Source organism: Eutrema salsugineum, unplaced genomic scaffold (genome assembly GCF_000478725.1).
Source record: "Eutrema salsugineum unplaced genomic scaffold, Eutsalg1_0 scaffold_7, whole genome shotgun sequence".
NCBI lineage: Eukaryota > Viridiplantae > Streptophyta > Magnoliopsida > Brassicales > Brassicaceae > Eutrema > Eutrema salsugineum.
The window spans coordinates 3,236,017-3,262,925 of record NW_006256486.1 but is presented as its reverse complement, the minus strand read 5'-3'; the positions used below and the strand labels follow the sequence as shown (position 1 = coordinate 3,262,925).

The window sequence follows — 26,909 nt, the reverse complement described above, 5'->3', positions numbered from 1 at the left end:
TGAGTTTGCTGCATCATTCAAATTTGTAGATCCTGTATGCATCATTATGAAGAACAACAAAAATTAGATAAATTATACGCTAGTCACTGGCCTTTTATATGTACATGAAAATTCCTAAACTTGATTGAAATTTTTGATGGTTTACAAATCCACAGAACGAGATATAAAACTGTGCCTGAGGAAACAAGTAAATAAGTAATAGACACATACGATTGCTGCTTGCAACTAAAAGAGTTCCCAAGTAGAGAATCATCAACACACAAACACTACTACGCTTCTCTCTCTCTCTCTCTCTCTCTCTCTCTATCTCTCTTCACATGCAACACATTGTGCTTCTTCTTCTGCTCTCTCCCCAGCACCTCAAGCACGGATCATCTGCTGAAACACATATTCAATACAACCATTTTGAGATTTAAAGTTTTCGTGTGTCATGAATTTCACGCGTTGTGATAAAAGAATATGTTTTTACCACTTTGCAGGTATTTCTTCCTTTCAATGTCTTTGCAGCTTCTTCAGCAAAAGCTTGAGCTACTTCTGCTTCGGCTTCTGCTGCCTCTGCTTCCCTTGCAGCTTCTTCAGCCTCAGCCATGGCAGCTTCTGCCGCTGCAACTGCCTGTGCTGCAACTGCTGCCGCCTCATGTACGCTCATAGTCTTCATTTTGGCTAGCTCTGCATCAATCTGTGACCTCGTCTGAACACTCACTTCATCTCCGTCTGTTTGTGAAGGCAAAGAATGAATGCTCTGTTTTCCGGAAGATGACCCCATATTTCTTTTCCTCTGGGAAGACAAAGGAGTGGAGTTCGAAATTCTGTACTTGCGTTTAACCTGTAAAAGAGATAACCCGGATCAATAAAACCTCACAAGTCACAGTGAGTGAAGCATGTCGCTGTTCTACTAACAACCATGAAGTAAGTTGATTGCACAAAGACTTTAACATACTGTTCAAAACATAAATATCTGCGGTCAAATACGTTAATTGGATGTATGTGAAACTTACCTTCACAAGTTTACCAGAACCTGTCAAGAACTTCAGCTTGGTAGATAGCAACCTTTTGAAGTCTGGCGGAGCGTGATATTGTTCCTATACAACCACACAAAAGATACACGGGCATGGTCAATTCCCTGCATCAGTCTTTTACGAGGAATTTAAACAAGAGATCTCAAGACAGCAGAAATAAGACAGAGAATTTAGAATCTACTGATTGAACTAACCATTGACTTTGGTGATACTATAGCAGAAACCCGAACTTAACAACGTAAATAGCACATGATGAAACGTAAATAACCATGCGTGTGAAAGACTAATTTTCTTGGCATGTTTATGAAATCAATAAAGAATCTACTCTTACGATACTTTAACTAAATATATATCTCCAGTTATCTATATATCTGATATTCTAAAACCAATATTCCTATATTTGAGTCAGAAATATTCAATGCAATTTCGTCTATTCAGGAGAGGAGAAGATAATGTCACCTATTGCCTTTCAGTAAAACTGACCCCATTCCTTGCTTATATTGAAGAAAATTTTCTATGAGGCAATCATAGGCAATATTGGGATTTCAAACGCAATGATAACTTCACAAATTCTAGTTGACAACATATCACAGCACTGAGTATCATCAAATTGAAATGTAACAAATCGGATTCAGCTGCAAACAACAATTTAACAATACATAATGTCTATGAAAAAAGAAAGCAAGAAAGAATTAAAACTCAATACCTCAATGTAGGCAGCAATTGTGGTTTTATTAGAGCCACCAGGCTCTTTCATTGTAGCTATCGCTTCCATTATAAGGCTATCCAGCCTGCACCATTTTTAAAAGTTACAAACTGTCTATAACAATAGATTTCAATGATATTAACATCTATGCATAAGTGGGACTTTGTACACTTAAAACCCTCATCATAATTTCACAATTATAAGCCACAGCGTTAAGATGGAGCAAACGGGCTCACATGCTAACATAATCAGCATCTGGACAATCATGCCAAAGTATACAACATGCAGTAAGAAGCTGAAACGGGAGGGTAGATGTACTAAACCAGTGAAGTCAATTTAAACAGAAGGCGTGAATAGAGAGACACACTTCACAAAAATGTAATCTGACGGATTATCGATTCTGCTGGAAAACCCTAAATTCTTTAGATGTATCCAACAACGCATGTTATAATGCATGTTATAAACTTCAGAAATACCTTCTTGAGACATGCAACAAATCTAAGCATCTCCTCTTCAATAAAAGATATAGACATAGATGATATCTCTGACCTTACATTAGGTCTCCTTGTAGTAGGAGTAGCAGAAACTTGCAATGCAGAAGAGCCAGTAGTAGAAAAATGCTTAGCATCTCCCATTTCTTCATCACTTTGCAATGAGGTGGTATTGGCAAGTGAGTTATCATCCTGTTTAGGAAGAGAGAGCGTCCTTTTAACAGCTAACCTAGACTTTTCACGCGATCCATACCCATTGGCCATGACACTCATATTTCTCCATTTGTCCTGTCCCAATTCAAAAAACAAACTCAATTTCATAATCACAAACAAAAAATAATATAGCTGCATCATAAAGTTGACACAAAGGATAAGAAGGAATCATGACCTTAAGATCTACATTGGAACGCAGGTACAGGACTCCACTAAATTCAGGGTCTTTGAGAATTGTGCGCCATTTACCAGGACCATGCTTGATAACCCCAGACTTTAAAGCTGATTCTTCTTCTTGAGTCCATTTCTGCTTAGGAGCACCCATCACGGTTTTGAAACAGCAACTACAGTGCTGTGTCAATGTTAAGTCTGTTCTGCAACAAAACAAGTAATCCATCAGCAGAACAATCAAAACAGGCATCTGATTAGATAAAAAAATAATGTCTTTATCGGATCAATTGTTTTCGGCTTGCTAGAAACAAGCTTCACAACAAAAAAGAAAAAGAAAAAACTAAAAAATCGTTCTTTCATTTGTAACCCGCATTTCCCTCTCTGTACGCAACCATAACTAACAGTTTAAACTCCAAAAGTAGTTAACTTAATATCACAGAATCTCTAATTGCAGTAAAACCCTAATTCCCTGTCCCGTGGAAACCCTAACAGGTAGATATCGAACAATACCAGCAGTAATTCAAAAATTTCATACTTTTGCAATGAAAAACTCAACAGATGACCCCGAAATTTCCCTTTACGATAGCAATTCTGGATTTTGAGAAAGTAGATGATAGCAAAACCCTAGAAAATGAAATCCTCCTTCAGATTGAAACCTAATCTCATGCTGATAATATAACAATCGACAAAAGAAACAGATGAATTCACCAGGATTATCAGACTTCTGAGAGAAATTTGATCTTCGCGATACAATTCCGATATTTTCTTGGTAGAAATTTTCGTCAGATTCGTGAGGCTCCCGTTGTAATAAAATTAGGGTTAAAGCCAACACAAAGACTCATACTAACGGACATCCGTCCATTCTTTCACAGCAAACCGCTTAGACCAATTATGCTTAAAACGGCGTTTTTGTTTTTAAACGGCCTTACAACGCGTTTCTTTTATGACGGAATTAGAAAGGTATTCCATACAAGGTAACTTATCAAAATTTACCAAATTAACAAGTTTTCTTTTTGAAATAATCATTTACCTTCAATGTTTTTAAATCCGACCCGAACAATGAACCAAAACGCATTCCAGGTCAGCGGGTTATTGGATCAACCACAGTTCAACCGCGAGTAAATAAATTAATAATATATATATATATGATTATATCATATATATGTTGAAAATATAGTTAAAAAGTTGATAAAATGATAATTATTAGCATTAACTTCACAAAACATTTGGTGAAAAATTAACACCAAAACTAAAAACAAAAACAATAAAATTAATAGTGTATTAAGAATGTAGATGTCTAATATGAATAACGATATTTATAAAGTTAATTTAAAGTAAACCAAAAGAAAAATATTACTAATAACGAAAGTGAAGTAAGAAACAAATCATCTCAACCAATCTTCAATTAACTCTATCATCATTCTTTTCAGTTTCTTTCGGGCAGTATAGTGAAATCTTCATTACTTTTTTTTTAAAAAACTTACATAATTTAGTCAATATAATATATAATTAAAAAACAAGACTGTTAATCAGTATATGTAAAAAAATAGCATCATATAAAAAATTTTTAAAATCAAACTTTTTGAATAGTTCAAAACCTGCCACCCATTGGTTCGACCATTAATCGGGTCGCGGGTTTATCAGGTTTTTATCGGTTTTTAACGGATTTTTATGTAGCGGATATTAGCACTAAACTCGCCGGATTCTCCAGCTGATCATCGGATATACTAGTCTGACCGCGGGTCCGGATCGGGTTTAACAACATTGTTTACCTTCCTACAAACAAAAAGCATTTAGCTCAATAACATTTGCTTACTTAAAAAAAACTCTAGTAAATAGGTGAACCAAAACATATCTTTGCAAATGTGACAATATATTATTTATAATAATTCGTGACAATAATTCATAAAAATTTGTTTTAAAATATTTTTTTCTGTAAATATCCAAGTTATGGCTCTATCGTAATCTAATATATATGTAATCTAATATATATATTTGTAATTTTAATATATATTTGTAATTATGATATATATATATCTCGTTTTTCATTAAGATAGCTATAGGAGGTTCCGGACCGAATCCCGTACATCCTCTAGGCATAGACCAACTTTTAATATTATTATCCTTCCCAACTACTCGATCATGTGCTCTAAAGTACTTTTTTCAGTTGAGCTATCGACCTCTTGTGTTTTTCATTGATTATCGATTTCTTTCACTAATATTTGTTTTTCTTGCTAAAAATTCACTGATAATCTTATTGGTTTATTTTAATCAAACCAACAAGAAGTCATACCAATTAGTCATAACTATACATCATGCTTAAAAGAACGAATAGAATGTTTAAATGGTGGATGGAGTTAGTTGTATACTTTTTGGGCATTAAGGTGAAAATAATTTGCTAGATTTATGAAAATATTTGACATCATATTCTTAGACAAGTGGTGGTAATCGATCAAAAAAAAAAAAAGAGACAAGTGGGTAAATGCCGTCGGAACACACACAAAAAAAAAGACAAGTGTGACGACATCTGGTTAAGTTGAACCAGCGGTTAAATCCGATTCGTTTTTTTTTTAAGTATTGCATTAGTGTTAATTACGTGCACGATAACACAATAGAGAAAATTCAAGAAAGCAAAAAAAGAGTCAACAGAGTTGCCCGCCTAACGCTTAGCACTTTTGAATCCATTTTAAGCAAAGCTTTGAATTTATAGCTCTCTCAAAGAGAGTAGAAATTCTCGGAGTAAAATTACAGACAGTTTTTTTTCATAAACGGTTTGCATTAGAGACAGGTCTGAGTTATGGCGACAAAGACCGATGATTTTGCACCATTTCCAGTCAAAGATCAGCTTCCAGGAGTCGAATTTTGTGTATCGAGCTCACCAAATTGGCGTAAGCATTTTTCTTTTCATTTCGTTTTTACTTGTGTTTTACTTGTTAATTATAGCACTCGAATTGTGTATAACCACTTAAATTTAATTGTGTTACTGGCAATGGTGATGAAAATTGGCTTGTTTACATTCGTTTCAATGTGCTAACGTTTTCACTTTTCAGTTTTGAAACGTGAAGACGTACGTAACTCTGCTATTTTTTTACCATTTCCACAATTTTCTAGTTTCTACGATTCCATTATATATATGTTTACAAGTTGAGAAAATGAAAAGCCATATAATCTACAAGAAGTAGTTTATTAGCGTGTCATGATCATTCAACAACAATTTATAGATTGCAAGTGTTCCTCTATTCTCTTTTAATTATTCCAAGATTTCATCATGTCACTATTCACTTTAACAAAAAAAAAGATCATGTCTCTATTCATTAATTTTAGATATACTAAATCATCACCAATATGGTTTAATTTGTCAACGATAGCAGATTAATACTTATGGTTTAATATGATTAATAATAATGATGCAGCTGAAGGCATACTTCAAGGGTTTCAACACTATATTGTAATGCTTGGAACTACTGTAATCATACCTTCCATACTCGTTCCTCTCATGGGCGGTGGTGACGTAAGCATTAACCCTCATTATAATAAACAACTATCTATTGGTTGATACAACGAAAGCTGAGGAAAATTGAAATGACGTCATTTTCAGGTGGAGAAAGCAGAAGTGATAAACACAGTATTGTTCGTGTCGGGGATTAACACGTTATTGCAGAGTTTGTTCGGAACTCGACTTCCTGTCGTCATCGGAGCTTCTTATGCTTACGTCATCCCTGCTCTTTACATCACTTACTCTTACAGATTCACTTACTATCTCCATCCTCATCTGGTTAAATTACAAAGAGAACCCATTTTTCTTTATTCTTTAAAAACATTTACAATTTGAAATAAATCAGAAATAAATTGAAAGTTATTAATGTATACAGAGATTTGAAGAGACAATGAGAGCAATTCAAGGAGCTCTAATCATTGCTTCTATATGTCATATGATAATGGGTTTCTTCGGCTTGTGGAGAATTTTGGTCAGGTCTGGCGAGAAAAACTAAAAACTAAAAGCTTATTGTTATACAATTACTTGTGTAACAAGTAAACTAAAGCCCTAATCTTTTTGTTTATAAAATTAGTTCAGGTTTCTTACCCCACTTTCGGCTGCTCCTCTCGTGATTCTTACAGGCGTTGGCCTTGTCGCGTTCGCGTTTCCTCAGGTAAATGATTCAAGATTAACAGCAAGATCGGCTTTTAGGGTTTTGGCTGAGAGGACTATGTTCATGTTTTTAGTTTCTGTTTGTAGCTTGCGAGGTGTGTAGAAGTTGGACTCCCAGCATTGATCATACTTATAATTTTATCTCAGGTTTCTGTTAATTTAATGAGATTTTATATTTAAAAAAAAACCCATCAATTCTGAGTCTCTGACAAATGATTGTTTAAATGTTGCGTGTGCTACAATTCTCCAGTATCTTCCTCACTTGTTCAAGTGTAAGAGATCGATATGCGAGCAATTCGCTGTTCTGTTCACAGTAGCGATCGTCTGGGCTTATGCAGAGGTTCTGACAGCAGCTGGAGCTTACGATAAAAGACCTGACAGTACACAGCTTAGTTGTCGAACAGACCGGTCCGGTCTCATTAGCGCTTCTCCATGGTCTGATAATCTTCCATCTATCATTAAAATCTCCTCTGTTTCAAGATTAAAACAGAAGATTTTTTCTGATTATTATTTGTTTTCCATTCATTTCTTAGGGTGAAAATTCCATACCCATTGCAATGGGGACGTCCAAGTTTTCATGGAAGCGATACATTCGCAATGATGGCTGCTACTTACGTGGCGATTGTCGAGGTTTTTTTTGTTAACATCTCTCAATTCAAAGATGTCTTTTTTTTCTTTCTAAAAGGTGACTTTTGTTTTGTTCATCGTTGTTCAATGGAGTAGACGACAGGTACATTCATCGCAGCTTCGAGATTTGGTAGCGCAACACATATCCCTCCCTCGGTGCTTAGCCGTGGCATCGGATGGCAGGTATAAACAAATTTAAGTATGATTTGATTTAAAGACTAATGTTAATATATGGAGAAACCGATGTGTGTGCTTTGTGGAAAATTGAAACAAAAACAGGGCGTAGGCGTTTTGCTGGATGGACTGTTTGGAACTGCGACTGGTTCCACAGCTTTAGTGTAATGGAATCAGTCTCTTCTCGTTCTAAGGCTTCTTATTCAGATTCTGGATCTTGAACTCTGTTATTTTTGTTTGTTCTTGTCATGTGTAGTGAAAATGCAGGGCTTCTTGGACTAACAAAAGTTGGGAGCAGAAGAGTTGTTCAGATATCAGCAGCTTTCATGATCTTCTTCTCCATTTTCGGTACTGCTCAATAAACAACTCGGAAACAATCAGTCTTTTTTTTAGTAACTGACAGTTAAAAACTTGGTTGAAAACAGGGAAGTTTGGAGCTGTTCTTGCATCAATACCATTACCGATCTTTGCTGCCTTGTACTGTGTTCTATTCGCATATGTTGGTATGTATAACTCAAGAATTAAACTCCCTTCTGATCTTTCTAGCTTTCTGTAAATGTGATTGAGATTATTAAACAAAGGAACTTGTGAACAGCTTCTGCTGGACTTGGCCTTCTTCAGTTCTGCAACTTAAACAGCTTCAGGACTAAATTCATCCTAGGCTTCTCCATCTTCATCGGTCTCTCTGTCGCACAATACTTCACCGAATATCTATTCGTCTCTGGTCGTGGACCTGTCCACACTCGTACTTCCGCTGTAAGTGTCCAAGCAAAACAGAAACTTTACATCGTTAGTTCATGTATGTTTAATCTTGTGTACTGATTTGTTTTGATGGTATTGCCATCGATGAAGTTCAATGTGATAATGCAAGTGATATTCTCTTCTGCTGCAACGGTTGGGATCATGGCGGCATTCTTGTTGGACTGTACTCATAGCTATGGACACGACTCAGTGAGGAGAGACAGTGGAAGACATTGGTGGGAGAAATTCAGAGTCTACCACACTGATACTCGTACCGATGAGTTTTACGCATTGCCTTATAACCTTAACCGATTCTTCCCTTCTTTCTGAAGAACCCGCAAGACCCAAAACTCGGTTTTTCCAGAGTGATAAACTTGCATCTAGAGAGATACGTATATGTACCACAAAACAAGCTTCCACCTAGAAAACTTTTGTATGTTATTTCTTCTTTTTGCCAACACTTTTGTATGTTAATACTACATGGGTTTGCTTATAGATTGTAACAGCTACATATTCCAGAGTGACTAGGCAAATTGAGATTTAAGCTTCCTTTTCTTCTTCTGGTGAGTTGATCATCTTAGTCCGGCTGGAGCTGTTGGACTGCCTCCTCCGGCTTTTCCCATGGCTCTCTGTGCAAGAGTCCCATCGTAATCCTAAATCCAAACGTATTTTCCATTTTAGCATGAATGAAGCCAACACCAAAGATTATTTCGTTGAATATAAAGTATAATCTGAAAGTTACCCGTTTCTCGAAGGAACTATCCTGCGAGTCAGCTATCTTGTCTGCAATTCCATAGTCAATGGCTGCTTGTGCTTGGAGATATTTCGGTCGCTTGATGTCCTCGTTGATCTGCTCTTTGGATTTGCCTGTTCCCTTAGCTAGCAGCTCGATGTAGTACTCAGTATTTGCATCAAGTTCCTTGGCCTACAAGAGGATTATTCATTACAGTACAGGTGAAGAACTTGAGGGGAAGTACATAAAATGGATAAAAGAATGTGAGTTGCTACCTTTATCCACATATCTATTGCAGCTCCGCTCGATCTGTTTACTTTTGGCAGATATAATTTTGCTGCACCATTAACCATCAAAACTTAGAAGCTTCCACAAGTGGATAATAGGTAACACTATGCATATAATGATCTAAATCAGATGTTTGAGAGAAGAGAACAATACTTGATGAATGTGGCTGTACGGCACGATAACCCTTTTTCCCAAGAGACAGAAGCATTGCTGCTTGACCAAAAGCCATGCCGCAATTGATAGTGTATACATCTGATTTGCAATACTTTCAAGCCACACAAGAAAAATAGAGACAATTACTTTATCGAAAGAAAATTCAGTGACAAAATCAGCAAAACAAACTTCGTGATTGGACATTTGAACCAGAGGTTGCACAGATTCTTTTAAAGAGATGACTTACAGAAATGGTGTCAGCTATGGCATAAGCCTCTGTTTCTGAGCCAACAGTCTCCATCTTCTCATTCTACATGGCATTACCAAAAGGAAGTAGCTGATTAGACAGCTCGTTAAAGGTATCAAGAGGGTTGTCCAGATAATATCATTAACAAACAATATATAACCAAACTTCTTGTACTGACCTGAGTCCCGGGTGAATTTATGTATAGGTAGATGGGCTTTGATGGGTTGTCATAGTCTAACCACATAAATTGAGCAACGAGTAACTCAGTAACTGCAGGTACGATCTGCAAGTAAATGAGCAAGACCAATGCCTGAGCAGAGAGGAAACATAATGGCAAAGAAAGGGGTTTAAAAACAAGTAATCAACACATGAAGGCCTTACTGGCATGCCAAGGTAGCATATCCGAGCATCCAAGAGCAAAGAAGGCAAATCTGGAGGAGCAGTTCTTGGTCTTTCAGATATTCCACCGCCTCCACCTCTGTACATTTGGACACTCATGCTATACCTTCTAGGATCTGCTGCATTCATACCAGACATACTCCATATTCCTCCATTGTCCAGATAGTTTCTTCTAGACGAGATGCTTTCCTGTTAACAAAGAAGCACACCAATAGACAAGATAAGATTCATATAATTGAGAAGCAACTTTGTTCTCCTCTTAGTTGTTTCCAGGATCTGGAAGGACTGATAAGAAGGATTGAGAAGAAGAAAATAACCTCTGTAACTTTTTCCGCTTGCCTACGGACAGGGCTATCCTCCGTCATGAACATATCCATTTGAGCTGGATTAAGCCCATAAAAATATTGCGGTACATTCTTGAAGTTCTGCATCACTAAAAGAAAAAAGGCAAGGAACATAGATATCAGATACTAATATTTAGAGACTGCGATATATTCTCTTACTTCTATTTACCGCTTGTTTCGAATTTTGTTCTCTTATAACACAATTTTCATTCCAACCAAGAATTGCATCAATCAAACTAATATATTTCACAATTCCATTACACACGCAACAACTTATAAAGGCTTTCACTTTGTTAAAATTGGTAGAGCACATATAACCACAAAGAAATCATCTTTGCTTCATCGATTTACAAATTCTTCGTCCTACTACACTTAGTAGTACAGAAGCTAAACTGGTCACCGAGGCCTATCAGTTCCAGAATTTTTACTTCGTGTAAGCTAATCAGAGTAAAATACAGAACTTTATGACCCAATTTATCAACAAACACAGCCAAAGAACGGATAAATTTGAGACCGAAGAGTAAATCTATCCGAAAGGGAACAAAAGTAAAAGTTAAGGGAGAAGGAAAAACCTCCATCTTTGAGGTTGTCTCCTCGAAATTGTTTTGGGATGTGGTCAAAACTCATATCTTTAGCAGAAGCGAAGCAGTTTAATCTTCTTGTGCGTCGAGGAACAGTAGAGCAAGGCATGTTCGAGGAGAAGAGCTTGGATCCCGACATGAACGGTGATTTTGGAAGCACAAACTTGGGAGAGACAGCTTCATGGTTGAGTTGTGAAGTAAGAGGAGAGACCAGAGAAGTCGCCATTTCCGATTGAGCAACCGATGAAGAAGAAGAAGAAGCTGATTAAAACGAACTTATGTTTTCTTTGGGATTTTTGAGGCGATTTTAGGGATTGCTTGTCATTTTTGCTGTCGTCAGATGAAGAAGATGTAAGTACAGTCGAATCTCATCGAACCAGATTGGTTCGGTTTTTTTTGACCGGTTTCGTCTCTTCAAATTTTTGTCTGGCTTTGATTTTTTTAATAGATAAGGTTGATCTTATTAAATTACATAGTTAGGGATCTTTTTATATAAATTAGAAGATGTTTGCATCTCTTTTTTTGGTCTGAATGTTTGTTGCTTCTCTTAACGGTAAAAGATTAACTTATCCTTCTCTTCTTTTTGTGTTTATTAAACCGGTTTGGTCTCTACAAATACTATTTGTTTGGGTTCGATAGCTATTTTTAATAGATTAGTGGGTTTATCTTATAACATGACATAGTTAGAGACTTTTGTAAGAAAATAAGAAGATGTTTGGTCTCTGTAATGTAATGTAGATAAGACGCTTAAAACAAAATCTTATCTTCTGGTGAAGTCAAGAGTTCGAAGATGAGTTCCATAGGCCAAAGCATTCTCATGGCTTTAACAGTAACAGTTAACAAATACGCTTCCTCTAATGTTCAAGCAGTACGCAGAAACGAAATCAAACGCGATTCTTTAACCGCTTCAACCACTGATTTAGGACGCCGAAACATCCTCTTCTCCTCCTCCTCTTTCCTCGCTGCCGCTTTGACCACCAGCGACCAGCTTCTCCAGAGTAAATTAGAAATTCTTAATCTGTGTTTCTTTCATTTTGATGTTTCTTTAATTTTGTCTAAACTACGTCGTTTGTTTGGGGAAGAATGGTTTCAGAGTATTTGAAGAAGACTGAGGAAAACAGAACCAAGAACGACAAGGAGGTAAAGAAACACCGAATTTACCAAATTTGCATAAACTCATATTTTTGTCTTTTGTCTAAATTTTTCTGATGGTTTCTTGTTAATGTTTTGGATAATTAAACAGAGATTGGACAGTTATTACAAGAGGAATTATAAAGACTACTTTGAGTTTGTTGAAGGATCTATAAAGGGAAAGACAGAAGCAGAGCTCACTGAGTCTGAGAAACGCATTCTTGAATGGCTCAAGTCCAACAAATGATGATGATGAAAAGTTTTTGTTATCTATGAAACTTAAGAAACTGTTCAGTAATTTATAATCTTATGTTATTCGGTTTTTAAATCTGTTTCTTCACTTTCTTCTCATTTAACCTTAATATCGACAATCGAAGGAGCATCAAATCCCAAGCTGAAGCTTGTGGACGCAATGAGAGAGTCAAGAGAGTGGAGAGGAGAAGTGATTTGAAGCTCGTAGTCTCCATGGTAGAGAGAGGGTTTGAAAGAGCCCAAACCGTCTGTTTTCCCGGTTAAGGATGTACTTAAACCGCCCCATTCCCGGATACGCTAGTCTACAGTATCTCTAGTAGCTACGTTCTTGAAGCTGTTATCGGTCAGACACATTTTGTAGCATTCTTCTTTCCAAGCCAACCAGATCACAATGCTTTTCACTTGCGGGTGTGATTGTGGTTATCTCTGTATCTTCTCAAGATCTTCTGCCTAGTTTCACCACAAGACCAATCACATAAAATAATTAGATAGTTTCTTGTATCTCAAGTAACCAATTCTTATGTGGTCTGAAAGCAAAGCTCTTCCTTAACTTGATCTCCTCCTCTTCATCAATCTCAGTATAAGCCACATAGGCAATCCGGAGGCAGTCAATTTTTCAAAGTATGGATCGAGAGGTTATTATTTTCTTGGATGATGGAGGATCCGACATCATATCAAACTCTTATTCAAGCCTATTTACATATTTTTAATTTTTCCTGACGATTTTCTAACAGAGTTAGATTTAATAATTTAACTCTTAGTTTGGCGGGTTGAGCCAGGCCCGTGCAGTAGTGCAACGCATGGGCGACTCATGAAAGTCCAGATAGCAAGCTATCTTGACGGGCTTTTTCCCTTAAAAAATAGAGTTAACATCGTGTGAGCCGATGGCCCACATATCAGATATTAAACTGATAAGAACAGATACTACACTTGATCTTAGCCAAAAGGCCGAGAAAGGTATGATTTGAAATTAATGCTCGGCTTCGTTTTTATAATGACAAGCTTATGACCAACCTTTGCCAACTTACCGATGTGGGACTTGACTCCCTCTTTATTTACCAATCATTTCCTCGGTCCGTTCTTTGCCCATTGATCACGAAACGTCTACAAACCCAGAAGAAGAAAGATGGAAACTTTAAAAGTTCTTCGAACACAAAAAAAATGGAGAATTGACGATGATTTACATCGACTTTGTGAAGTATTGGCTTGAATTCAAATGGGAGTCAGAAATTAGGGTAATTTTCTCGTACAATATAATCTGAGCTCTTCTCGAGTTTCCTTTTGGATCTTGGTGGCAAGTTTTCTTCAGTCAAGAGGAGTTCCAAGATTATATATTGTTCTTTCTTCCCCCTCCAGTTGGTTTCCATCTCTTTTGCAATAAATCTGGATGTGCTCTTCATATACATAGATTTGTGCTCAGATTCAGTTCATAGTTATATCCCTTTTTTGTTGGTCTTAAATCTTAATTGACATTAGAGATCCAATTGGCAAATTTCCAAGATAACACCTTTTTGTCTACCGTTGAGAAACAGAGTTCCCACTTATTGGTGTCTCTGCTCTGTGGGTAAGATTGTTGTTAAAAAAGTTGATTGCCTTTTCAGACGCTAATTAAATTCAATCCTCTAGGAGCATATTCATCTGATCAGTTTCTTACAGGCTTACATATAACTTCGAAAAGCCTTAGTTTGTTTCAATAGTACATTGTTACATGAGCTTCCCTTAAAAGCTCATGATTTTGGTTTCCAATCACTTACATAGACCATGCTTCCCTAAGAAGCTCATATCTTACATTTGTAACTACTGCTTGGGTGTTTGCAAATGGAATGTTCGGTTTGGCTTTTTCATTCAAATTCTGCTTACCTTACTTGAAAGCCGGAAAGCATGATCTTGGAGATTAGGAGCTGGTAAGGAACCTTAGTGTTCATTTTAACTATGAGCTTAAACTAAAATCTGGCTAAATAGTATTTCTTTATCATAGCAAGAACCTCAGGATCACTGGTATCCTTGTGATTGCAGAATATGACTACGCGAGTTTCTAGCAGATTACAGTTGTGTTCCAGTGATTGGTGGTGGTGTGGACTTACATCATACTTACCTTGGAAAAGTGTTCCTCACGGGATACTAAGACGTCTTGTTAGTCCTAATCCATGGTCCCTTGGTGCATATCAGAATTGGACTTTCATTAAGGCACTAATCACTTCCTCTCTACTTATTACTCTCTACAATATTTATGCTTTATGCTCAGATTTATCAAAGTTCACAATGAAACTGCAAGAGATACTGGATGTGTCTGTGGTTTACATCCTTCTAGCGTTAGTTCCAGCTTCAATGTGGCAAACCGCTTGCTTGCCAAGGTTCTCCCTATCTGTGCATTACATTATATATATATATATATATATATATATATATCGCCCAAATCTATCTCTTTTCTTGATTCTGCATGCACATTTTTCTGTGTGGTCTATAATAATGTATTCCAGAGTTTGTTTTCTGAATGATCCCTTCCATATTTCAGGTTTGCTCAAACATAAACAAGCGTAATGGAAAGTTTGTTCTACAAAATGATGATCTATCGATCAACTGTCATGACATTCATATCTTCCCTTCCAATTAGAAAGGTATGTGATCCCGAATTGTTGCGTTGGCTGTCGTTCCTTTGCAATAATAGTATCTGTTCTGAAAAGTCTATGTAGAGAAACTATCACTCCAGTTATTCCCTAGGTCATTAAATTTGCTGCATAGAAATGCAGATGATGTTGCATTTACGTATGTGGGATTGTATACTCAGTAGAAACTTAGTATATTTGGTAGCACTGGATATACCAACATAGAACTTGAAACTCCTCGCACTGTTTATGATGGCTGGGGGGTTGGTTCTTTATGAGTTGTCAAAACCATCATAGTTTTTCTGAAATGCAAGTTGGAAATTGGTTACCAGATTGGGTGAATCGGGAAGGTCACCGAGCATATTCTGAAGAATGTTTTAGGAATTAAAACATGTGAGGAGATGGTTCTGAAGGGGATCTCTTCTCTATGCTCTCTTCACTCAGTCTTCAGGAGGTAGCAGTATCTCCTGCCCAAAGAAGGTATTGGTCCCATATCGAAGGTTTGTCGCCTGCAAAGCAACGGAGATATGTCTCCAAACACAAGTTTACCACTTCTGTCTAACCATCTACTTACTTCATGGGAAAACCTTTTGACTTTTGAATGTTTTCGACGGACCTTCGAGACCATCAATTGGTCCAGAACTAAATTGTGGTAACAGCATTCGAAGGAGGGGGCATACAAAAGAAACCACAAGTCGTCTATCTTTCAACAAAAATGGTAGCGTTATACAGTATCTTGTTTCTATTAAAATTAGTAACACAAATGTAAAGCTACTACAATTGTTTGTACAAAAGAGCCTGGTTCTACATAATAAATGGGGAAAATCGCATTTTTAACCTCGAAGGATCAAAAAGGTAACACTTTAAACCTCAAGGGATTTTCACTAGCATAATAAACATTCAATCTAATTTCACTAAGACATTAAATCTTAGAACTTGAAAATTTTTATGCGCCGCCAAAAAACTTGACGGAACAGTAACGATCCGTGACGGAACAGTTAACTCCGATAACTTGTTTTAAAACGTGAATAAATTTAATTAGTTTTTTAATCAATTTCCAAATTCATGAATTAAATTAAATGAATAAAAAAGAAAAAAAATAAGTCAAAATCCCCAAATCAATCGGTAAAGTCAAACCCTCATTTCAAAATTAGGGTTTGTGAAACCCAGAAAACTGAAATTGAAGAAATAATCAGATGCAATTAAGTCAAAGGGGTAAGGATTTTGCCTCTCTCTTCCACCTATGTCCGATAGTTTCAATTTTGTATTTAACTCGTCGATTTCTTCTTCTTTTTTTTTTGTTAAAGGGCTTTTTTGAATAGATATTAAAAAGGATTACAAACATAAAAATAAACAGGCTCAAAAGCCCAACGGAATTGGTTAAGTAAACAACTAAACCAAGAAGCTATAAACCGGACTAAACCGGAGACACTTAAACCCTAAAGGAAAACGACCCTGCAGCAGCCGCCGCCACATCCGCCGTCGGGAAACGAGTCGCCGGAAAGACCTGGAACTGGATCTGGAGAGAGCCACCAACCTTGCAAAGAAAGCCGGAGAGAAGAGCAGACACCTAGAATATGAATATGCACCAATCCGAAGAAAGCCAAAAGACAGCCACCCTTGGAGATCTCCTTTCACGAACCCGTCTGCGTCCTCAAACAAACAATCTTACTCGTGAGGTCTCGGAGGGACAAGCTTTGAAACACTAACCGCCGCATCAAACGCCACCTCCTGCTACAACAGCCAATGAAAAAGCTGCCGGGAGCACCCTGAAAAGACCAGAAGGAGAGCACAGTCGAGAAAGGAAGGAGCGGAGCCAGAGGAAGCATCACCCGATCTTGTCCTCATCAGATCTGGGATCCTCATTGGCACCACCACCGTCGATCTACAACAGAGCTGCCGTAGCCTCTCCCAGAAACTCAGATCCGCCACCAACTTGGGAGAGAAGAGCACAAAACCGCCGAAGAAGCACAAGCCATAAAAAAAAAAAAAAAAAGAAAAGCCAAGAGAAAGAGGGGTCCTTCTCCGGGGAAAGAAGATTGCCCGGAGAAGGAGAAGAGTCGCCGGGAAAGAGCTCGAGAGAGAGAGGGAAGAAAAGAAAGATGCCGCTCAAAGGCCTTTCCAGTTTTCTTCGTCGATTTCTTCTTTCTATCTATGTCTGATGGTTTCAATTTATGGGTTTGAGATTTATAATTTTCGATGTCTATGTTTGGTTTTCGGGTTTGATATTCGAAATCTGGGTTTCATTCCGTGTTTCTTTCTTCTTCAGGTTTGATGCAAAGTTGCATGCTCCAATTCAGGCTGGGAAAGAGAAGACAGTTGATTACGTATTTGATGATTCTACGACTTTTTTTTTTCTTTTTTATTCATTTAATTTAATTCATAAATTTGTTAACTTCTGCGACTTTTTTTAATTCATTTAATTTAATTCATGAATTTAGAGATTGATTAAAAAACTAATTAAATTTATGCATGTTTTAAAATAAGTTATGGGAGTTAACTGTTTTGTCACGGACAGTTACTGTTTCGTTAAGTTTTCCGGCGGTGCGAAAAAATCTTCAAGTTACAAAGTTTAATGTGTTAATGAAATTAGATTGGAGGTTTATTATGCTAGTGAAAATCCTTCGAGGTTTAAAGTGTTACATTTTTAATCCCTCAAGGTTAAAAATGTGATTTTCCCATAATAAATGTGGTAATGATTTTATTTATTTATTATTATTACGGGTTGCTTTAGATGAGTTTATACATCCCTTCAGACAACTTGTTAAAGAAATAATCCATCCCAATTATAAAACACACTTATTATTTGCAAGTGAGTGGAAATGATTAAATAGGAAGATAAATGATTTTATTTACAGTAATAGGAATATACACTTGGCAGTTATTAACTTATAAAGTAGTAAAAGTAAATCAGTGAAACTAAGTCGGTGAAAGAGATCATATTAGTTATCTTTGATTGATAGTTAATTGTCCATAACGTATGTAAAAATGAAAATCACCATCATAATTCCAAGCTTTAAGTAGTTATTTTGTCCTGATGATAACAATAAAATCTATAACAAAACAAAAACTAGATCTGGTCTAAATCCAAAAGTTTTGGCACTCCTTTAGTTAGAATGTATTCCTAAATGAACCAATAAAAACAAGACGCTTCAAGTTCCTGCCTTTGGGAGGAAACACAGAACATCCTTTTTCTTTAAAATGTTTGATATCAGTGGCATAGATAGAATCATCCAAAATGACCATGGTGTTGAATGCACATGTTTTTTTTTAATTTTGTTTTTACCATATTATCCTATGTGAGATGATGATTGATATTACAAACTATCCAAAAACACTGATTTTATATTCATTGTTGATATATTTCTCTATGAAATACTGAAGTAGTAACAAATAAATGTATTTATATAGTATTCGCTAATTTGAAAGATAAGACTGCACTAAAATTGTTTACTTGATAAATGGTAAGCAGAATACATTGTCCAATATTGTGTTAAAATTTGGCCCATTCATCAGCTATTTTTTGACATAAGTGTAAAAACCGGTACATCTAAACAAAAGAATATTGATTCTTTCTGATAGAACTGTAGTAGTTGGATGAGATTTTTGCGCCAATAAAAGCCAAGACATCGTTGATGGAAATGGTGTGACCACGCGTAGTTAGAAAATTTTCGACTCTAGAGAGAGATGCTCCTGTTACACAGTGGCTTGAGTTTGAGATTCATATTGGATTATCTATGCCTATGTGGATTCACACAACTGATGGAAATCTTTAAAGATGAGAACCAACTTATACAAATATGTTGGGATGAGTTTGGTGGCTGTCTACGTGGTTGAGAGGCTGATTCTTGGTTTGAGAGGAGAATTGTTGGATATCAATCCAAGTTCTACCATGATGTTTTTTGGGAAGAAAATCAAAAGTAAATTTGTGTGGATTTTTACATTTGGATTTAAAACGGACAATATCATATTAAAGGAGAGTTGGACATAATTAGATATTAGACAATCTTTGTCTAAACTTCTAATGTGGGACTTCTATTGATATCCCCATAATCGTGTTATATGGTTCCATAGTCGAATGTGACTGGTTTGGGTCGATCTGGGAAGGATATCTCCACCAAAATTGATGATCCCTTGTTCTTTTATAAACTTTTCTCTAGTCCATTCTCCATCATAGTTAAACTTGTGGTGATGTATTTTGAATTTTTCGTCATGTCATGGCTTTTTTGAATGCAATCGTATTAGCACATCTTATTCTTGGTCTATTGTAAAAGAGGAGTCATAAAAATTAAAACTACAATGAATTATTTTGAACAAACATAAAACATTGTGCAGTTAATGCAGTTCTTTCTCCTTGTCTTTTTTTTTAATATATATATATATATATATATATATATATATATATATATATGCTGTTTCAGACAGATTTACGACAGATATGGTTATTGGGAATCAAATGTTTTCTTGTAGTGTTAAGGTCATGATGATGAAATTAAAGTCTCTAAACTCTAAAGTAACTTAAACAAAACAAATTTACGCCAGAAACTAACTTATTTATTTTTGATTCATAAAAAATTTAGAGACATTCTTTAAATTAATTCTTCAGCCTTACACAAAAATAAGCAGATTTTTTTTTTAACACTGTTGGGATCTCAAAAAATCTGGGATTACTTTTTTATGTATAAATATATATAATTTTTTTTAATAGAGATTAGCGTGGGTCTCTTAAAATTTTCAAAACTATGTCTAAAAATTAAATAAAATTACATATAAGGACCCTGTGTAAAATAAAAAGAACATATACTTCTCGGGAAAAATCAGGATAGTCGTCGCAACTTTTAGCCTACATAAAAGAGAAAATGAGCTATTGACAAATTTGAGTACCTTTTATCTGCTAGAAAATGTCCTTGACAACAACTTTGAACATTATACTTCTGGTGAAAAATTATTACCCAAATTACTCACGGAAAGAGAGAAGCAAAAAAATTTGAAAACTGTTATACAATTGAGTGATTGAGATTAATCAAATAAAAAAACCCACGTGACTCAGCCCTTTGAATATATAGAAAATATATAGAGAAAAAGAGTCGAGAGTGGAGAAATAGAGCTCTTTATTGAATCAAAAGCAAATCTCTTCTTTCTTATTCCTCTTTTCCTAGTTTTCTCATATCCTAAACAAGAAAATGTTGAATCCTTCTGATAAAAGTTACTAGTTGACGGGGTGAATGACACAATGGCTAGAGTTTGTTTGTTCACATTGGCTTGTCTATGCTTATGTGGATCCACACAACTCATGGAAATCTTCAAAGATGAGAACTGATAACACCGTATTTTGACCACTTTTATGGATCGTTTTGAAACATTTTTTCTATGTTTTTAATTGCTTTCAATTACTTTTATAACGTTTTTCTAGTATTTGTAGTTCCAATAATCTTTTTAGGTAACTTAGGAAAAAGCTTAATAAAATGGATAGAAAACCAGATTTTAGCTCAGAGTCAAACCGTCAGAAGTTCACCCCCAATTGAAGGCCTTCTCACCGTCTGATCCAGCTCAAATTTGGAGATCTTAAAGATGGAAGTATCGGCTTTCCAGCACACTTTACAACTTGGCAATCCAACGATTCAATCAAAAGATACGCGAAGAGCAAGATGTCCCGTAAACCAGCCGACAAGCGTCTCCACCCGAGGCCAAGAGGCCATTCCCCGCGGTCACAACCATCCCGACCGCGGCCAGCCACCCATTCCCCGCGGTCACGCACATCCCGACTGCTGCCAGCTAACTCCGAGTCCGAAGGCCCATTTCTGAAGCCCATATCATTTTCCCAGCATTGATTCCGGAACCCGAGACCCCAGAGATGTCATAAGCACTATAAATACATGTTTTAGGAACCCTAATTCGTATCACCTCATATGCTCTTATTGTTTTAGAATACTTTTCAAGTTTTAGGTTTTAGGGAGAAAGAGATCTATCTCTTGAACCCTTGTTCTTTCTTTTTAAATTGCGGTTTCTGTTCTACTTTTTAATACTATGTTTTTGTTTTCGTTTATCATGTCTGAGTAGTTTTATTGTTGGGTCTAAGGGATTTTCGATGGGGATATATATGTTCGGTGAGGATTCCATTGACTATTGAGCCTAATCTTAGAACTATTTCTTCTGAATTCGTTTTTACTGCATGAGAGTAGCGTCATGAAATACAATCTCATTCAGATGCTTGGTGACACGAAAGTGTTCATCCGGTGTCAGATCTAGTTTGGGAGAGCAAAACAAACATAGGAGTGGAAACCTACCTATGGGCAATTTGTGAATGCTGACGAGTCTTAAACATAATGCATCTCTTCTTTTCCAGGGCCAGAGTGGAAACTTACTGGTCAGGGTTGAGAGAGATAGTTGTCTATGATCACGACAGTGGTGTATTCATACGTCCGTGACTCCAGTTCGAAAAATTTAAGCTAAGATCTTATCAAATATACTCTCTAGCAATGTTTTGAATCGTTCATACCCCTGAGAAAATTTCCCTGAACCCCAACGCTTTCTTTTCTATAGATTTACACCGATTTTCATTCAAGCTTTAGTCTAGTTCCTTTACTCCTTCAATCGATTTTCACTTAGCAATTAGGTCTAGCCGTTTTCTCGTTTTTACTCGTTTTCATTAAGTTTACTTATTAGGTCATTTTAATTATCGTATTTTCTCTTTAGGATTCGTTTTTACATTTTAAACATACCACCAAAACCCTCACAAAACTCGCATGGTTCTAGACTTCCTTACTTTATATTTCTTTCGAAGGCTTTTGCAGGAAATATCCTCATTCCCTGTGAATTCGATCCCTAAGTACTACAATCGATCAGCTGTGCACTTGCGGCTATTGATTTCATTTAGGGTAAAACTTGACACCCTCACCACGACACGCATCAAGAACCAGCTTATTTACAAGTATGGTGGGATGAGTTTGGTGGCTGTCTATATGATTTTCCTGGTCAAATCTGTGCGATATAACACTCCAACCATAGTTTACAGGTCTGGATCTTGTCTTCGGTCATTTGTGTTATTAGTGTTTTTCTTCATCGTCTTTTTTATAGAATATTATCATCGAACCCTAGAAGTGTGTATCCTCACCTTATCCATCTTTTTTTGGTTTAGTGGCTTTAGTGCAATTGCTGTTTCTGATAGATGGGTTATATTAATAAAATATATCCTTTATATCAAAAATATATCTGAAATACTCAAAATATGTAAAATAACTAATATTTTTAGGTTTATAATTATAATTTTGTATTTATATTAAATCAGATATAAATATAATTAATACTTTTGGGTATATAATTATACTTTAGATATTTTGGGTACCTATTCGGTTCCAAGTTTGGTACATAATCGTTTTAAATTATTTAGGTATAGAAGTTTAAGATTTATTCGGATGTTTTATCTTTTTTGGTTTGGCTTGATACTTCCTAATTTGGTTCGTATACAGTTCGCATATATACTCAAAAATGTTTACTTAACAATTTACAAATTATTTTATTTAAAAAATATTAAAAATATAGTTGTTTAAAAATATGCAATATTTAACTAAATAGTTTATTATCTTAAGAAATGATGATGTTGAGTTATGTATAATATTATTATTTAATTAGCAAATACAAAATTTTGACGGATCTGCTAGCATTGCAGATGTAACAAACCAATTAGAAGGTGTTTCGTTTTATTTGGATGGTTCAGTTATTTTTCAAAGAGTTTAGAACCATTTGGGGAACATTGAATTGTTTATTATTATTTTTATACTTTTAGGTTCCGAATGGAGAAGGCGGATCAAACGGATCAGGCAGATCAAGTGCGGATCAAGCGGATTAAGTACAGATCAATCGTATCAAGCAGTTCAAAACTTATAGTTGAATGGTAAAAACGGATCAAGCGGTCCATATTACTGCTAATTATAATAATTTTATTTAAATTTAAAATTACTACTTAAATTTTAAAAAATTTCATATCAATTATTATTTTTGACATATCAATTATTCTATTTTATGTTCAATATATATACATGTAATTTTGTTAAAGTTAATAGAAAATACTTTAAAATAATTTTTTTGCATTAAAACTATATTCATTATATCAAAAATATATCTAAAATACTCAAAATAATTATAATTTTGTATGTAGATTAAATCAGATATAATTATAATTAAAATTGTTGAGCATATATTTATACTTCAGATATTTTGGGTACCTATTCAGTTCTAAATTTGGTACAGAATCGTTTTAATTATTTAAGTATAGAAGTTTAAGATTTATTCGGATATTTTATCTTATTCAGTTTAGTTTGGTACCTCCTAATTCGATTACCATTTACTATTGATTTCATAAAAAAAGATTACTTACATAGTTGTTTAAAAACATGTAATATTTAACTATTATTATCTTAAGAAATCATGATGCTGAGTTATACACTATATAATACTAGGTACCTGCTCGCAGCGCGCAGACATCATTACTATACAAATTTTGTTATAATTTGATTATATCAAAGTCTTTATTTAACATATTTTGTAATTTTTTTACCAAATTTAGAAAGTTTTTCTAATATATACGTGACATTCTCCATTTTCAATAGTTGGAATTGGAACTAAAATATTAGATATCCATAAATTACAAAAATTTATTGAATTATTTATTATTCTAAATTGATTCATATAATCCATGTATTAACGTTATTTAACAATCGTCTACACTTATAAATAGATATATATATATATATATATATAACGTAATATAAGAAGTACTATATTAAATGTCTATATTGTATAACTTTAGTGGATATATATAATATAATATAAGAAGTACTATATGAAACGATAACCAAATACAAATTATTTATTATTCTAAATTGATTCATATAGCCCACGTATTAACGTTATTTAACAATCATCTACATTTATAAATGGATATATATATATAACGTAATATAAAAAGTACTATAATAAATGTCTCTACTGTATAACTTTAGTGGATATATATAACGTAATATAAGAAGTACTATACTAAACTATAACCAAATGCAAAGGAAAATATAATAAAAGAAATATCAAATAAAATAGAAAGATTCAACATAACATAAGATAGAAAACCTTATCATGAGAAAAAAGGAATGTAGCTTATACAATGATATTCAGTCTTGTTGCATGGAATTTAAAGAGATAAAAATTAAAACTCCATCATAATCAAACGATCTTGTTCAGAGGTCTTTTTTTGTGCTTGTTCAAACTTGCGTCTCCGTCATGTTAAACTTGTTTCGAATCCTGAAAGCTTAAGAGACACATATGTATTTAAAGGTTATTGTATATATAAAATATTCTCAATATCATTGTCGGATTACTTATTTTCTTTTGAAAATTAGGACATCATCCGTAGTAGGAGCAAAGAGAAGACGGGAAAAACCAATTGCATCATGAGCATGGATAGTTATTTTATCTATATACATAAAACGATCAGTAAGAACTATACATGCAAAATAAAACATTTATGAAATTAATGAAGATAATAATGACATATGCTTCATGACCCATACCTTCTTTTTTCTTTACGCTCTAATTGTTTAAAACACAAACTGCAAGAGGACCAATGAATCATTTGCTTCTTTCTTTGATGTTAGCAGCAATTCCACGTGTAAGATACATTTCAATTTCAAATCCCTTCGATTTAACAATAAAAGTTATAAACTTTATTACCAAGTTATAGTGATCATGAAAGAAAATATTGCTTACTCGAGATCTGTAATGATGAAAGTTATTTTCTGAACAGTATCTCCATCAGGATTGTTTGCGGCACGCGGACATAATACTCTAGAATTACATAAAATATTAAATTTAATCATTCATTTTTTAATTTCATTACTATTTAGATTTGTAATTGATTCTTTTGAAATTAAAATTTTTTAAAAGTCTCTACAAACATTTGCTATAAATTGCTGATGTTAATTTTAATTGACATAACTTTATTATATATAACATTAAATGTCAAGTAAAAAATTAAAAAATAAACGGTATTAGATCCTTAATGAAAACACTTTAAAAATTTTTTTTTAAAAAAAATACATGAAGTGAAATCTCTTTAGATTCTTTTAAATATAAAATTGCTATTTATACAAAAATACATAATTATAATTACATATTAAATTTATAGATAATTAATTTGTACAGTTATTCATGTTAAAATTTCATTATTCTGTAGACTTTTCAATGATGATTTTAAAATTAAATCTCCAAAAGAGTATATTCTCTAAAAACATTCGCTACAAATCGTTGATATATTATAATAGGAGTGATTTTTCAAATACAGATATTACATGTTCGTAACCCATAAGAATGTTAAACCTATATTATTTGTTGAGTTTGTAAATGATTGATTTGAAGATACGATTAGAGAATACGTCTTCAATCGTTAGAACCTTCTTTGGCAACATTTCCACACGCTTTGGATTTAAAATATTTATAAATATCTTGAAGCGCACATGATTTTTTAGTCTTTTTATAGAAAAACGTTATTAGTTTATTATTCAAAACTACATTATAACCAATTGTCAAATTATTTCATGATCTAAAAATGTTTAATTCTCTAATAGTTATAGTTGAATATGAAACTACAAAAACGATGAAACCAAATTATTATGTATTTAGTTTTGATTATGTATACACATTATACTATTCTCTTTAATTATTTGTAGTTTTAAATTATAGCAACCAAAAAAATTCTGTCAAGATATAAAAGTTTTACTTTCTGAGTTCTACTTCATAAACTTTTAGTTTTCTTCTTCATCTTCTTCTTTATTTTTATTTTTTTTCATCTTCTACTTCATCATTTTCGAGTTCTACTTCTTCTTCTTCTTCCTTATCATCTTTGTCTTCTTTAAATTCTCATTCTTTTGTTTTTTGATTTTTGTCATCTTAGTTTTTTTCTTTTGTCTTTTTTTTACTTATCTAAACTATGTTTTCTTCCTCTTATACTTTATCTTCATCTAATTATTCTTCTTAATCTTTCATTTTTTCTTCTTTCTCATATTTTCTTTCTTCTTTTTCCTCTTTTTTGACTTCCTTTTCACAATCTTCTTATTCTCCAACTCATTATTCTTTTTTTTTCCCACATTAACACCTCGTCTTTTTCTTCATTTTTTTATCTTTTTAAAAAATTTATACATCATCTTGACCTTATTATACTTTGTCTACATCATTTTCTGAGTTTATTCTTCTTCCACTTATGTTTCTTAATCTTTTGGTTTTCTTATTCTGCTTTAACTTTCTCTCTTTTTATCATTACCCTTTTTTGTTATTTTGCACTATCCATCTTTTTCATAATCTATCGTGTTTGTCTTCTTTGTCTTCTTATTCTTTAAGTTTTCCTAATCTCTTTCACCATCTTTACATTCTCATACTTAGTATCTTCCTCCTTGTATTTTACCGAGTTGTTCTTCATCAGCACCATCATCTTGCTCTTTTTCGTCTTTGAGTTTAACTTCTTCTTCTTTATCACATGCCATCTTTGAATTCTTCTTCTTCTTCAACATCTTCGTCTTCTTCTTCTTGTTTTTTTTTCTTTCTCTTATTCGAACTTATCTCGTCTACATCTTTTCCTCCTCTTGAACTTCGTCTTCATCTGCTTCATCTTCTTTATCTTTTGGTTTTTCTTCTCCCTCGTAGTTTCCTTCTTTTTTTTTCCAATGTCTTTGTATTCTTTTTCACCATCCTTGTATTCTCCAACTTCTTCTTCTTCTTCATCTTTTATTTTTTTCAGTTTTACTCCTTCTATTTTTCTTCACTAACTATGTTTTTTTTTTATTATTAGGCTATATATTCACCGTTGTCTATTTTGTTTACATAATCTTCCTATTTCTG

General features: G+C 34.3%; 4 protein-coding genes, 1 long non-coding RNA gene and 1 other non-coding gene across 9 annotated transcripts; 3 read left to right on the top strand and 3 right to left on the bottom strand.

Moving 5' to 3' along the window:
• Window positions 1–159: 159 nt before the first annotated feature.
• LOC18011201 (telomere repeat-binding factor 1) lies at window positions 160–3,470 on the bottom strand. Of its 3 annotated transcripts, none has more exons than XM_006393140.2 (7): window positions 3,309–3,470; window positions 2,605–2,798; window positions 2,275–2,504; window positions 1,726–1,810; window positions 999–1,082; window positions 470–826; window positions 160–378 (listed from the first exon to the last, which is right to left on the bottom strand). In XM_006393140.2, the coding sequence occupies exons 2-7, from the start codon at window positions 2,752–2,754 to the stop codon at window positions 361–363; spliced, it is 924 nt and encodes a 307-aa protein (XP_006393202.1). In that variant the 5' UTR covers window positions 2,755–2,798; window positions 3,309–3,470; the 3' UTR covers window positions 160–360. The 3 variants fall into 3 exon arrangements, with proteins under 3 accessions (XP_006393202.1, XP_024006351.1, XP_006393201.1); XM_024150583.1 differs by having other exon boundaries at window positions 160–375; XM_006393139.2 differs by having other exon boundaries at window positions 2,605–2,803; window positions 3,309–3,462.
• Window positions 3,471–5,397: 1,927 nt separating this feature from the next.
• LOC18011199 (nucleobase-ascorbate transporter 4) lies at window positions 5,398–8,622 on the top strand. Its single transcript, XM_006393137.2, has 14 exons — window positions 5,398–5,488; window positions 6,014–6,111; window positions 6,199–6,375; window positions 6,473–6,573; window positions 6,676–6,751; window positions 6,838–6,897; window positions 7,001–7,185; window positions 7,284–7,380; window positions 7,474–7,560; window positions 7,657–7,715; window positions 7,808–7,899; window positions 7,977–8,054; window positions 8,147–8,307; window positions 8,404–8,622. Exons 1-14 carry the CDS (start codon window positions 5,398–5,400, stop codon window positions 8,620–8,622), a joined length of 1,581 nt encoding a protein of 526 aa, XP_006393199.1.
• Window positions 8,623–8,695: 73 nt separating this feature from the next.
• On the bottom strand, window positions 8,696–11,362 carry LOC18011198 (ATP-dependent Clp protease proteolytic subunit-related protein 1, chloroplastic). The gene is made up of 9 exons (XM_006393136.2): window positions 11,029–11,362; window positions 10,430–10,545; window positions 10,095–10,301; window positions 9,892–9,996; window positions 9,714–9,776; window positions 9,467–9,578; window positions 9,301–9,362; window positions 9,035–9,217; window positions 8,696–8,945 (listed from the first exon to the last, which is right to left on the bottom strand). Exons 1-9 carry the CDS (start codon window positions 11,261–11,263, stop codon window positions 8,865–8,867), a joined length of 1,164 nt encoding a protein of 387 aa, XP_006393198.1. The 5' UTR covers window positions 11,264–11,362; the 3' UTR covers window positions 8,696–8,864.
• Window positions 11,363–11,777: 415 nt separating this feature from the next.
• LOC18011197 lies at window positions 11,778–12,508 on the top strand. Its single transcript, XM_006393135.2, has 3 exons — window positions 11,778–12,035; window positions 12,131–12,177; window positions 12,281–12,508. The coding sequence occupies exons 1-3, from the start codon at window positions 11,828–11,830 to the stop codon at window positions 12,413–12,415; spliced, it is 390 nt and encodes a 129-aa protein (XP_006393197.1). The 5' UTR covers window positions 11,778–11,827; the 3' UTR covers window positions 12,416–12,508.
• A 677-nt stretch (window positions 12,509–13,185) lies between these two features.
• LOC112083258 lies at window positions 13,186–13,381 on the bottom strand. The gene has a single exon (XR_002897547.1). It is a non-coding gene; the product is annotated as a U2 spliceosomal RNA (small nuclear RNA).
• A 101-nt stretch (window positions 13,382–13,482) lies between these two features.
• Window positions 13,483–15,841, top strand: LOC112082865. 2 transcript variants are annotated; one of them, XR_002897394.1, is made up of 5 exons: window positions 13,483–14,324; window positions 14,437–14,553; window positions 14,666–14,774; window positions 14,936–15,038; window positions 15,359–15,841. It is a non-coding gene; the product is annotated as an uncharacterized LOC112082865 (long non-coding RNA). The 2 variants fall into 2 exon arrangements; XR_002897393.1 differs by having other exon boundaries at window positions 14,437–14,774.
• The last annotated feature ends 11,068 nt before the right edge of the window (window positions 15,842–26,909 follow it).